The sequence below is a fragment of the Suricata suricatta genome, chromosome 17 (assembly GCF_006229205.1).
Source record: "Suricata suricatta isolate VVHF042 chromosome 17, meerkat_22Aug2017_6uvM2_HiC, whole genome shotgun sequence".
In the NCBI taxonomy this organism is placed as follows: Eukaryota; Metazoa; Chordata; class Mammalia; order Carnivora; family Herpestidae; genus Suricata; species Suricata suricatta.
This window is the reverse complement of record NC_043716.1, coordinates 5409891-5424115: the sequence shown is the minus strand read 5'-3', so window position 1 is coordinate 5424115 and position 14225 is coordinate 5409891. Positions and strand designations below refer to the sequence as shown.

Below are 14225 nucleotides of genomic sequence, written 5' to 3'. Positions count from 1 at the left end.
CTTCTTCTTCTTTTTAATGTTTTTACTTATTTTTGAGAGAGCACAAGCAGGGGAAGGGCAGAGAAAGAGGGCAACAGAAGATCTGAAGCAGGCTCTGCACCAACAGCAGGGAGCCCGATGTGGGGCTCGAACTCACGAACCACGAGATCATGACCCAAGCCGAAGTCAGACGCTCAACTGGCTGAGCCACCCAGGTGCCCCTGAGTTACCTTCTTAATGTGTCCGTAACCTCGGCTGGCTAACCTCAGTCCCTTCTCAGAGAACACACAGTGTGTTCACTCAATGGAAACTGTGTGACTAGCCAGAGGGTAGGATCAAGTTCTCAGTCTCTGGAAGGTCACCTCTATTATCTCTTTACTGCCCCCAAATGGGAGGATGTTCTGGGAAGACCAGATCAGCTCTTGGTTCATCCTATAGATGATCTTTAGGTAGAAAAAAAACAATCAACAGTAACTGTATGATATGTTTAGACAAGCTGATTGGAGGAGCCTTCCTATAAGTTGTAGTGGGGCTCAGGTGTCCAAGCTGACCTTCCCTCGTCTTCCCTTCCTGATCGTTAGACTCCATACACTAAAGCACTAGATGCTACTGTGGGAACCGTGTAACTTCAGGGAGCTGTCCTTTCTTCGTCCTTGTACCGTCTGGGATTATTGGCTTTCGATCCCTGGAAAGAACAATCTTCCTGCTGGGAGCTCCAGCCACAGCCACTCTGGTCATCTTCTGTTTCTTTCTAAGTTTATTGTTTATTTTGAGAGATAGTCCAGGCAGAGAGAGAATCCTAAGCAGGCTCTGCACTGTTTGAGTGCTGTAGAGACAGAGCATTTTCTTCCTCCCTCCCTTGGTGGACTCCCCACTTACCTTCAGCTGCTCCAGGTCTGGCCTCTCCATGCTGACCACGGCTGCCAACAGCTGGTCCTCCAGGCCGTCCCTGGTCACCGTAAAGTTGATCAGGGTGGCCTGAGCCTGCAGCTCGGGCTGGTAGTGAGGATTGGCCAGCTTGGTGTGAAGGATGAGCCGGAACTTGGGGTTGTATTCACACTCTTTGTCTCCGATTTTAATGAATCTGGAACAGGAAGGGTCATGTGAAGGTGGGGTGCTCTCCTGTGAGATTGGGTTTGGGGACAGAATGCTAGAATTTTTTTTTTTTTTTGCACCATCATAGCAAACAATATAGCCACATTCAGATTCCTCCCAAGCAGGTCTAGCCTGAACCCCAGGATCCTTGTTTGCCCTAATATGGGGAACGAGGGTGGACAGTGGGAGGCTTTCTCCCATGGCTGTCATCTTTGATTTTGCCTGCGCGACTATAGGGAGAGGCATTCACACTGCTGTCCAGGGAGGTGAGGACGTTATGGAGCGTCCCCAGCAGATGGCAGTAAAGTGTTTGCAGGGAAGGGGACCATCAGGCTGCAGAATGGTGCCTTCTGGCCTAGCAGCCCCGGGGCCTCTTTTCTTTCACGGTTGATGGAGAGTAACTGGTATGGGTGAAGGTGGTTAATTCAGGAAGTGAGCACACACTAAGGACATGGGAAGGGTACTTATGGCCTCGGCAGGGGATGAGGCTCTGCAGTGAAGCAACCCTTCGTGACAATGACCTCTTCTCCTTCCTCTCTCGTCCTCCTCCTGCCAGACACTGGCTGAGCCCCTGGCCACTAGCCAGCCCCCAGAGCAACTGGGGCTCATCAGATGGACAGACAACCGGGTTCCTGGAGCCCAGCAGTCTGGCTTGGGTCAAAATGACTCATGCTTACAAGTCAGTCTGCGATTTGATCACTTTCCTTCTAAAGTTCTTCCAAAATAGCGCACCGCTAACATGCAGGGGGAGTCAAGGAGGAGGTGACCCGACGGGAGCAAAGTGATGCCAGGAAGCTTCTCCACAAGTCAAGGGCAGCTGAGGGTTCCTCCTGAGTCCCGCTGGCTGGAGCCACGTGATGGGAGTTAAGGTGGGGATGTTCTGGGAAGAGCGGATCGGCTCTCGGGTCTACGATCCAGCCCCTCACACGGGATCGGCAACACGGCTACGTCTTACCGTCCTTTCTTGATGACTTCTCTCCCGAGCAGGGGACCCAGGACAGGATCCATGGACTCCTCCAGGTTTTCGATCAGCACCGTGTCTCCGGCTTCCAGGGCATGCTCTATGGTCTGGAGGTACCTGGGGAGAAGGGGGGGCGGTGTGAGCTGGTGCCATGGTGTGGATCCACACGAAACGTGACAGGATGACCGTGGCCTCTGTGGTAAACGTGGAGGGGCAGCTGCCTAGGATGACGTCAGTGGTCACGTGCTTCTCTATTTAAAGTGATATCTACGTGATCTCATAAAGCTTTAGAAAGAAGGAAAAATGACAAAATACAAAAAACAATACAAAAATGAACGTAACCCTTCTTTCGGTCATTTACATTTTGGTGTCTAACGTGCATATTTGGATATATTCTATCTTCAAGTTTATTCTTATTTTGTTGTATATTATTTATTTTTAATTTATATTTGCACCTCTATTTATTACTGGATTCATGCAGCACATTTGTTTTATCATTTGGTTCTTGTACATAAAATGTATCTGAAACAGTTCCCCATGTCATTAAATATATATTAAAATTTTTTATTATGTTATTTTTTTAATGTTTATTTATTTTGAAAGAGCACAAGCAGGAGAGGGGTAGAGAGAGAGGGAGAGACAGAATCTGAAGCAGACTCCAGGCTCTGAGCTGTCAGCACAGAGCCCAATGCGGGCTTCAACTCATGAACTGTGAGATCACTACCTGAGCCAAAGTTAGACACTTAACCAACTGAGCCACGCAGGCATCCCTAAAAATTTTATTATAATTTAAAAAAATGTTTATTTACATTGAGAGAAAGAGCATGCATGAGCAGGGGAGGGATAGAGAAAGAGAGAGAGAATCCCAAGTAGGTTCTGTGTTGCCAGCACAGAGTTCAGTGCAGGGCTTGATCCCATGAACTGTGAGATCATGACCTGAACTGAAATCAAGAGTCAGACATTCAACTGGCTGAGCCATGCAGGTGCCCCTTAAATATTCTCCTAGAATAATTTTCTATGACTGGGTGTTAGACTGTACTGATATACCTTAATTTATTTAACAATTGCCAAAACTAGGTTATCTTAAATGTTTTGGTGTTATGTCAAATTTAATAAACATGTTAAAAGGTTGGTGTTCTCTAAATACATGGATAAGTTTGATATAATCCCAATTCGAACTACATATAACAATAAAACTGTAGAAATTGACCATAAGTCTTAAAGTTAACCTAAAAGAAAACAATGAAGATGCTTAAAAATATAAAAGCTAATGAGAAAAAGAAAATGCATTCATACTAGCTAGTACTAAAATACTTTAGGGGCACCTGGGTGGCGCAGTCAGTTAAGCATCTGACTTCAGGTCATGATCTCAAGGTCTGTGAGTTCGAGCCCTGCATGAGGCTCTTTGCTCTCAGCACAAAGCCTGCTTTGGATCCTCTGTCCGCCTTTCTCACTGCCCCTCCCCAACTCATTCTCTCTCTCTCTCTCTCTCTCAAAAAGAAATAAACTTAAAAAAAATACTTTATGTAACTTTAACAATATAGGTATATAGGAAGAAGCAAATTCTAAAATATTTTCTATAACTTGAACAAAGTGGATATATAGAAAGATTCTGAAAGGGTATCATACCCCAAGAAGCTAGCAGAGTTTTTCCCTGAATGATGAATTATAGGAGTACTTAATTTCTTTTATTTTGTAATACCTCCCCTCTTTTTTTACTAGGATGATACATTACTTTTGTAATGCAAGATGCCACACTAAGTGTTGCTAAATATAAAGCTAAGTAATTAAGGGCTAGTATAATATATAAATGGAAAGGAATAAAGACTCTAATAATTTAATACAGAGTAAAATGTCATCTCTAATTAATTAAGGAAAGGATGGAGAATTTAATAAATGGTATTGGAACAACAGCTAACCGTTTCAAAGTGAAAACTAGGTCTGTATCTTATATAGCACCCTAAAATATATTTCAGGTGATTGGATTTCAATGTTAAAAAAACACACCTACAAAAACCGTAAGAAATCTAGGTGAATATTTATATAATTTCTGGAGAGAAAAAGGCTTTCTAGGTATGATATATAGAAGAAATGGGTATGGGTAACATAGCTGGCTAAAAAAAGCCCTCAGGGACACCTGGGTGGCTGAGTCAGTTAAGCGTCCGACTTTTGGTTTTTGGCTTGGGTCATGATCTCACATTTGTGAGTCTGAGCCTCACATCAGGCTCCGTGCTGATAGTGCAGAGCTTGCTTGGGATTCTTGGTTTCCCTTTCTCTGTCCTTCCCTTCCTCACTCTCAAGAAATAAATAAACTAAAAAAAAAAAACCCATCAAAATAAAACCCCCCAAAACTGTCATATGTCAAACCCCATAAATAAGATTAAAAGTCAAATGACATACTGGAATAAATATCCACTCAAGTGAGGAAGGGGGACTATACCCAACAGTCTTAACACATATCATAATATAATATTTACGTTCAGATAATACACAACAAATCTAGAAAACCACACAACAGAAAAGTGGATGGACAAAAACAGAGAATTAACTGCACCTATGTTTACTGAAGTCCTACTATGTGCCAGGCATTGTTTTTGGCACTAGGGATACAGAATAAGCAAAGAGGAAAAACACCTGTGTCCAAACTGCAGCTGTTGGTCAATAAGAAAGGATTTTTTTTGATGTTTATTTCTGTATTTATTTTGAGAGAGAGTGTGCATATAGGGGAAGGGCAGAGAGAGAGAGAGAGAGAGAGAGAGAGAGAGAGAGAGAGAGAGAGAGAGAATCCCAAGCAGGCTCTGCACTGTCAGCACAGCACAGAGCCTGACTGGGGGCTCGAACTCACAAAACTGTGACATCATGAGCTGAGCCGAAATCAAGAGTCAGAGCTTAACCGAGTGAGCCGCCTGGGCGCCCCTAGAAAGGAGTATTTTGATCAAAATGCGGGGGGAAGGCCAGGATGACAGTAGTCTGATTGATGACACAGGCGAAAATACACCCAGGCGTACCTTGGGATTCATTTCTCCTTTTATCCTCTCTAGAAGAAAGGATCCATCTGGCAGTCAATATTTGCTTGAACTATTTTTGTAAGATTGTGTGTGTGATTTAAACAACGCCAGCTGATCTGGACCTCTGGGCAACTGCGTTTGGGACAAGCGGCCAGGGCAGCAAACCTCACTTGGTGGCTGTCCGCTGGGTTGCTGACTGAGGAGCAAATGCTGCCTGTCAGTTTTTTAATTTAATTATTTTAAAATTGTGCTTAAAATACACATAACACAAAACCTCCCATCTCAGCCGCTTTTACATTCTGATTGAGTTTTCAAGCAAAGCTCTGCAAAAGTAAAGTGTGTTTTTATGCACAGGAATCCTTTCATGCAACAGTCCTATTTTGGTTGAGCTCCAAGTTAGCGAGGAAAAAAAACGACAGCAGTTACGGTGTTCACGTTTCCATTTCCCAGCTCGGTGGCATCAAGTACATTCACGTTAGGACGCTACCGTCACCATCATCCATCTCCAGAAGTTCTCCGTCTTGCAAAACTGAAACTCTGTACCCTTTAACCAGGAGTCCCCCTTCCCCTCCCGTTAGCTCCTGGCAACACTATCCTGCTCTCCGTGTCTGGTGAATGTGACGACTTGAGGGACCTCTCATAAGTAGAACCGTACGGTGTCTGTCCTTTCGTGTCTTGCTTATTTCACTCAGCGTAATGTCCTCAAGGTCCATGTCACAACTGCCTTCCAGGTTAAAGCTAATCTCTCACCACATGGATACGACATGTTTTGTTCACCCATCCATGTGTTGATGGACACTTGGGTTGCTTCTACATTTTTTTTTAAATGTTGATTTTTAATTTTGGGAGAGAGACAGCATGAGCAGGGGAGGGGCAGAGAGAGAGGGAGACACGGAATCCAAAGCAGCTCCAGACTCTGAGCTGTCAGCACAGAGCCCGACGTGGGGCTCGAACTCACAAAACGCAAGATCGTGATCTGAGCCATAGTTGGACACTCAACTGACTGAGCCACCCAGGTACCCATGTGTTGCTTCTACAGTTTCAGTGTTGTGAATCGTGCTACGAACATGGGTGGACAAACGTCAGTTGCTTTCAAAACAGTATGTTCTTGCCGATGTTGATTTGCTTCCATGAACCTCAATTTCCTCAGATGTGAAAAGGCACCAGAGAACGCTAGCCTTATCTGTTCTGTGGATTAAGGAAAGCATTTGAGATAAGGTTCCTAATGCCAGGACTGGCACCTACAGACCACCTAATAATCGATCTCTGTCACTTGTCTTCTTCCCCACCGCCCCATCCTATCCTGGTCACACATCCTAATGTCACAGAACATGAATCCAGAGCAGAGACTACACAGCTAAGTTCTAACTCAGTTTATGAAGCCACGGGGTGGGAGACGCCGAGGTCTGTGGTCGTGAAGTGTGATGGGTGCGGACAGACATTTTCAGTGACATTCAGGTCCCTTTGCACAGCGGCTGCCCCACTGGGTACATGCTGTACGAGGCGGGTGAAAGGGCTGTCAAGGGTTCACCGCTCATCTGGCTTCTATGCTTCTGACTGCAATGTCTGGTCGTTCCTCGGGAGCCACGGTATTGGGGTTTGTTCCGGGGGGCTCTGGGCCAGAGACAGGAATGACAGATAGGCAAGCGGGCTCCAGGATGGGCTAAGACAGGCACTTCTTGGCTCAAGGTGAGGGAGACTTTATAAAACACAGAATGGCCTGACAGTGGTGCATGATGCCTGGGGAGGTCATGTCCACGGCCAGGTGCGAGTGTGAACACGATGGGGGGTTTAGGAAGGGGGAAAGGGTTCCTGATGGGTCAGGATGCTGACACACACGATTCCTAATGACAAAGACAAGTACCGGGCATCTTTCATTGAGAGGTGTCCTAAAATGGGAAGGGGACCGGGAGGGTGGAGACGGCCCCCTCATCCCATCTGTTTTGTCTCTGCATGCACGTGGCCAAAGCGAGAAGGGCTGTGCTCAGCCACCTACCCCTTCTGGCCAATCCGGGTGACCCGGAGGTTCTCGCCATATTTGTTCTTGATCCACTTCATGCCTTGTAGCTGCGGGTCAACCATGAGCGGCCAGCGCTCACAGGTGACGACGATGGTGGCATTCTCCACGGACATGCGGTCGGCGGGGAGGCCCTGGTTCTGCCAGGCAGCCACGTCGGCGTCGTCCGTCAGCATCCTCAGGGGGTCCAGGGTGGGGGTGGCCGGGACGGGCACCTGATGAGGGAGAAACGAGGCACAGGCTCAGGAAAGAGGGGCGAGCCTTCTGGGCCGGGGGTGGGACACGGTGCCTGGTTAAGGCGATGGCGCTCCTCCAGATCAAATCCCCCTGAAGAGTATTTTCTGGATGAAGCGGGGTTTCTGAAAGTCCTGAGAGCCTTTGTTTCTCTCGGTGGGTCAACAGCAGCCGCAAGCCAGGCTGGACGACTCTTTGTCGGGTAGCATATTCGCCTAAAACAAATTCCTAGCATCGGTGATTTATACTAGCAACGGCCTCCGTCTGCCATGGCCCGTGTTAACAGGGTCACTTTCCTGCTGCCCTCTCCTTCTCACGGGACCCCTGGCCTCGTGGGCTTTCACTGCCGGCCATCACCACCCTTACTGTCCCGTACGTCACCACCTTCTGATGACGGCCCACCTTGCACAGAACTGGAGATGCCTGCTTTTCTCCCTGCCCAGAACATTCCACTGCGGGGGGCGGGGGAGGATTATAGGACTCTTCCCCGCGGACTCGCCTGCTGACATGTGCCCCTCAGGACCAGAGGAAGCCTCCCCACGGCCTGCTTCCCTCTGTGGCCCTGCTGTGTGTCCCTGACCCCTCTCTTCCTTTTTCTGTTGACCTCTCTCAGCTTGCTCCATTCTGCTGCAAGTCCTGTTTTCACGGGGGACACGCATGCATTTTTGTTAACTGGGGCAAAGTTCACGTAACGTACATGAACCATCTTGTTAACTTATTCTATTAAATTTTTTAATACTTATTTATTTTTGAGAGAGAAACAGAGTGCAAGTGGGGGAGAAGCAGAAGAGAGAGGGAGACACTGTCTCCCTCGGTGCTGTCAGCACGGAGCCTGATACAGGGCTAGAACCCATGAACTGTGAGATCATGACCTGAGCCGAAGTCAGGTGCTTAACTGACAGAGCCACCCAGGCGCATCTTAAATGAACCATTTCAGAGCATAGGATTCAAGGGCATTCAGTCCATTCACAGTGTTGTGTGACCATCAAGTCTACTGGTTCCAAAACATTCTCTTCACCCCACAAAGAAGCCCCATACTTTTCACTCCCTTCACCCCACAAAGAAGCCCCGTACTTTTCACTCCCTGCTCCCCTCTACCCCTTGGTTCCCGGCAACCGCGAATCCACTTTCTACGCATTTACCTATTCTGGACACTTCACATCAATGGAGTTCTATGACAGGTGGCCTTTTGTGTCTGCTTCCACTTAGTGGGATGTTTGTGAGGTTCACGCACACATGCCCCTTTAACCTCTCTGTGCCTCTGTCCTTTGCGGTCTGTCTTCCTGTTACCCGAGGAAACGTGTCCCATCCCTTGCCTGTCCTTTCACCTCGCTCACAAGGGCTGCGATGGTCAGTACTAAACCATCAAACAAGCATCGGAAGGAAGGTCTCCCCGGGAAATTCTTTCCCTGGAGATCAGAAATGTGTTTCAAGACCATTTTATGCATGAAAAACATTCTCATGTTTTTTGTGCAGACCCCTAAAGGGGCTTACAAACCGCAGACCAAGCCAGAGAAATCCCCATTAAGCTGCCACTGAGCTCAGTTCATGGTTGTCCTTTAATGGTTTCCTTTCCTGGGGCACCTGGGGGGCTCAGTTGGTGAAGCGCCTGAGTCTTGGTTTTGGCTCAGGTCATGATCTCATGGTTCGTGGGACCGAGCCCCATGTCAGGCTCTGTGCTAGCAGCACGGAGTCGGCTTGGGATTCTGTCTCCCTCTGTCTCTGCCTCTCCCCTGCTCGCTCTGTTTCTCATGCAAAACAAACTAAAAAATCTAATTTCCTTTCCCATGCTGTTTGAGATCAACAACAGCTTCATTTTTGTTTCCTAAGTACTGTAATAGTGCGTAAGTGTGTTATGTACATAGAGATTTCCATAACAGTTTTTAAACCACTATCCAACAAGTGATCAAATGAATAAGATTTTGTGAGCTGATCTGGGTAGCCAACCATCACTAGACAACACGGGTTTTATGCCCTGGGGATCCACCTCCAGAGGCTTTCTGGAATTCAACTCCTCCAGTACCAGGTGAGCCGTCCAGCTGACGCTTACCACAGCCAGTTTTCACGAACCTACTCTCCTCCACCGGACTGGGACCTTCCTGCGGGGTCCTGGCCTTGAGGGAGGACATGCATGCCGACTCCTCAGTGAATATTTGTGGGCTGAGGACTACGAGTCATGGGAAAGTGGGCAGGATTAGGGATTATTCTGCCAGCTCCAGAACCCCTTTCGATCAGGAACCGGCATTTCCCTGCATCATCATCTCAGTAGGGAGGGAAGGGCTGGGAGCTGGAGGACAAGCCGAGGACACATGACAGGAGGGGGCGGAGGTGTTTGCATAAGGGGGTCCGTGAGCCATGGGCACAGACTGCACAGCCAGGGGGCCCGGTGACAAGGTGCGGTCAGACCTGGGGAAGGAGCCCCGACCCCACTGCAGGGCTGCCATTTGGCTCAAGAACAGGGGCAGTGGAGGGAACTCAGGGTGCTTCTGAGGACCCTTGGGTTTTGCAATTTTGGGACAGTCTGCTGGGCCATGGACCAGAGTGCCCGCAGAGAGCCCAGTGAAAGGGGAGAGATGCTGTGCCCTGGTTGCCCAGAGGGCAGTGGATGGCAAGGCAGGGCAACATGGGGGGGACACAGCCGCATGTGTCTCCCTCCCCGACCCCAGCGATCACTAGGGGGCGCTCAGGCGCTAATGGTGGAGGCATGCAAGGAAGTGCTAGAAGATCTTAGGGCCAGGTGAGCTCCCTGGCAGCCACGGCTGGACCCACCTGCAGCTGGCTGAGGTAGGGTCGCCAGGTCCCGTCCAGGAGGCTCTGCCGGTATCCCTTGGTGAAGAAGCCAAGGTACGACACAAAAGCCGTGGCCAGAAGGACGTCTCCACAGAGTTTGCTTTCCTGCTGTCTGAAGTTCTGCACGGCCTCTGCCCACCTCACGTTTTCTGAGGCGAGTCCCCTGACCTACAGTTTGGGAGAGCAGAGAGGAGAGACGACGCGTCATCCCACAGGCTGCATAACGACCCCAGGACTGAGTCACACAGAACGCACGATGCATCTTTAGTCCCGCATGTACATTACAGGGTGTGAATGGAGGCTTCCCAGGGAGGGAGACAAACACCACCCAGCTTGAAGGGCTGTGAAGAAAATTAAATAGGACCATGTCCATTAATCACTTAGCACAGCGCCTGGGCTGCAGAACATGCTAGAATATGTGCCTCCCCCTTCTCCTCTCCAAGTGCTGGGGAGAGGAAAAGAGATAAAATCAATCTCATGCACTATAAATAATTCACAGTGGGTGGGCAGACAGACATGGTAATGAAGACCCGGAGGTAGAAGAACATGGCAGGGCATGAGGTACCAAGATGGCGGAACATGTCCTGACTCTGCCTGCCCCGCTTCGGTATGGCGCTCCTCTCCATGAGGGAACCCCTCTCTCGGGAGGAGGGGCCTCCTTTCTACATTAGGCGTCTGGTAGAGCTGAGTCTGTGTTATGACTGACCCTTTCTCCTTCCTTGAGAGATGGCATCAGAGAACATCACATCTGGAAGAGACCTTAAGGATTAGCCAATGAACCATTCGCATGCCTAGTTTTTAGGTGACACGGATAAAGACCAGAATGTGGAAGCACCTCACCAGAACCTCTGGGTCGGTAGAGACAGGGTTGGCTTCAGAGCCTGTGCACCCTGCCTGTCTCCCAAGACGATCAATTCAGAAAACGCCCCGCCAGGCCGAGAAGGCTGTGCTAAGTTCTGGAAGCCAAACAGAAAGTGGAATGGGAGCCAGGCCAGCTGGGAGGTCTGGACTACCTCTTGCAGAAGAGCTGTCTCTACACTGAATTGTTCAGTTAAAACCATAGTCCCAAAGCTACTCAACAGCAGGTGTAACAGACACGGACACACGCCTCTCTTCCCAGAAGCACGGCTCAGTTTGGTCACGGCTGTGACTCGCATCTCCTAAGCTAGAAGATCTGGCTCCGTTTTGTAAATACATGGTCGCTGGGATAAACGTAAAAAAGGTCTCGGTTCCACCTCTGGAGAGAAAGGTGCCATAAAGGCTTTCCATTGAAGAGAAATCAGACCCAGGGGATGGTGCTTTGCAGGATCGTAGCTGATTTGTGAGGAAGCATATAAGCCGTGGGGGATTAAAAAAGGCCGTGAATCCTCTGACGCCCTTCTCATCAAGCGTTGGTATCTACGCACCCCTCCCTGAACCTGAGACCACACTGACCAACAGAACACAGCGGAAATGATCATGTGTTGGACTTTTTAAGAGACTGGGACCTTCTACTTTCTGTCTCTCGGAGCACTTGCTCTTGGAGCCCTGGGGCTCCACGTAAGACGTCTAAGTATCCTGCTGGAGAGGCATTCCAGGGGTTCCTTGCCAACGTGCATGTGGCAAACAGCCAGCCACAGGTGGAAGGGCACCGAGTGGCCCCAGGAGGCACAACACAGACAGAGAGCCCGCTGGCTAGAACCTGCCAGATTCCTGCCCACAAACCTGGAGAGACAGCGACATGGTTGTTGTGCTAAACCACTAAGTTTTGTGGGGGGGAGTTTGTTAGGCACCGTGCTGTGACCCCCAGATTGATTTCCGTAGGGAGGTGGGAGCCCGTGTGCACATGTGTGACTGTGCGCATGTGCGTGTGGGCAAGGCCATGATCAGAAATGCCCAGGGTTAAGAGGTCTCAGTCTCCTCCGGTTCTGTCTCTGCTCCTCCTCCTGGTCAAATGATTATCAGACCTTATACCCAGCCTGTCACGTGTCACCGGCCCTCAGCCTCCCAAACATCTCTGTAGGAAAACTTTTTTGAAAATTAAGAACATTTGATTTTAGATAGAGCATGTAGGGAAGAGTGCGGGAGAGATGCAGAGGGAGAAAGAGAGAGAATCTCAAGCTGGCTCCATGGCCAGAGTGGAGACCAACGCGGAGCTTGATCCCACGAATCATGAGATCATGACCTGAGCTGAAATCAAGAGTTGAACGTTCAACTGATTGAGCCCCCGGGACACTCTGGAGAACTCTTGACCAGACCAGGGCATGTATTCACGCTTCTCGGGATCCGGTCCCTGCATCCGAGCACCTGTCAATGCCACCCCGCCCCCAAGTGACAGCAGTGTGAAGCCATGCTCATCTATTTTGCACCTCTGCAGCACTGGACAATTCTCGACTCGTGGAATTAAAGCGTTGGCTGCTAAGGATTACACTCACCAGGCGATTTGCAAGGGTGATGGTGCTTGTGGTTGCTTCAGCTTCCTGCTGACATCTGAGTTTGTCCGCCGTGGCTTTCTCGAACTTGGCCGTGAGTTTGGCCAGGTTTTCATTAAGGTGCTGTTGAGGAAGCAACAAAAGTCTGTCAGTAATTCCAGCCCAAGTGGCCTCTAGTGCTGCTGAGACAGATGTGTGTGTCGGTGAGTTTTAAGGAAGCGCCCCCACTGGGGGAAGATAAAAGAGACTGGGGAACGTAGGGCGGAGAAGGAAAGGAAAGCAAATTAGGGGTGATCTCAGGGGGCATCCCGGTGAAAGTCCAGATCTGTCCTGACCCAAGTGAGGGGGCTGAGTTTCCCACCTCAGTCACTGGAGCAGGGCCAAGAGGGGTGACAAGACGTGAGGAGGGGTGCATAAATTCTGTCTCTCCCGGTAGTGGGGGCAAAAGGGGTGCAGGGGCAAAGAAGGCAACGGCTGTTGTTCAAAGCGAAAGTGCAGCAAAGACTGGGGTGGCCAGAAAATGGTCACAGGGATCCCGGGGGTCCGGAGGGAGGCACACTGTGTCTGGGGCAGCAGGTGCGTGGTCTGAGTTGGGCTGTCTGCAGTCTAAGCCCTCCCCTGGTCTAAGGCCATTGGAGTACAGCTCACTTTTGCTTAATCTCATTGATTCTCTCCAATGATCCTGAAGTAGAGGAACATTTTGTAAAAAAGACATGGTTTTAGGGTTTTCTAAAAGGATCAAGAATTTAGAATTGAAGTGTATAGCTTTGCGTTACCCCCAGAATACAGATTTGCACGCACAAGGAACAGGGCACATCCCTTGAAGTATCTACTCAATAATGGATTTGGGCTGCCTTTGTGGCCATTACGGAGTCACATGAAAAACCAATCAAGGGCCACGCTGATACAGCCAAGCAGTCTGAAAGCGGGTGGTGAGCTGTCCGATTAATGATAGCAGACTGGCCACACTCATTTGCTTCCTCCTCTTCCAGAGGCTTGCTAGAAAATCATCATGAAACAATTGAAAATGTCATAAATCCTTCACACTAAGCAACTGGTGAGGGTCACTGGAGAGTGAACGTTCCAAGAGATTTATGGCAGACTTGACTCATAGTGGAGCGGAAAGTGCCAGAGCAGGGCGCAGGAAGCTACGGCACAGTGCCGGCCTCAGTTCCTCGAAGGGTAAGGCACTGGGGATTTGGAACTGTCAGGGCTGATGGAGCCGGATCCTGGAAGCAAAAGGGTTGTTCGGAAGCTTCCTGATCCTCTGTCTCCATCTCCACCCTCATGTCAAGTGTCCGATCCCACCAGGCATCCATGTCACCAGCAGGAGATTCAACTGTGGCAGAGACAAGACACCACACTGTGGCATCTGGGATGTACCCAGGAGAACGCAACTGATCCCCAAAACAAATTCTCCCAGCAACCAGCTATGCCCTTGCCCACAGAGCTATCTCCAGCTTTTGAGCTCTTATAAAACACACAGGACAAAAAGACATTTGATGAAGCCTGGATTAAGGTAAACAAGAGGGAGATATAAACAACAACTTGGGACAAGAGGTAACATCAGCCACAAAGAACACAAGAAAGCCTTAAGTCCTTCATGATGAGTTTCTTAGGATGATTCAAGATGCCTCATCCATAAAACAAGAAAAGGAGGTTAGTAAAAGGAACAGAGAATACAGAGTGATTGTGGAAATTATTATTATTGAAGTTAAAAAATAATTTCA

General features: G+C 49.0%; 1 protein-coding gene across 1 annotated transcript in view; it reads right to left on the bottom strand.

The window, feature by feature from the left end:
- The window catches only part of DNAH9 (dynein axonemal heavy chain 9), a 319797-nt gene that overhangs the window by 67375 nt on the left and 238197 nt on the right, over positions 1 to 14225 (bottom strand). Inside the window, exons 51-55 of the mRNA XM_029928843.1 lie at positions 12499 to 12618; positions 10064 to 10252; positions 7040 to 7275; positions 2030 to 2152; positions 859 to 1063 (exon numbers count right to left, since the gene is read on the bottom strand). Coding sequence (XP_029784703.1) covers positions 859 to 1063; positions 2030 to 2152; positions 7040 to 7275; positions 10064 to 10252; positions 12499 to 12618 — 873 coding nt within the window. The remainder of the gene's footprint in view (positions 1 to 858; positions 1064 to 2029; positions 2153 to 7039; positions 7276 to 10063; positions 10253 to 12498; positions 12619 to 14225) is intronic.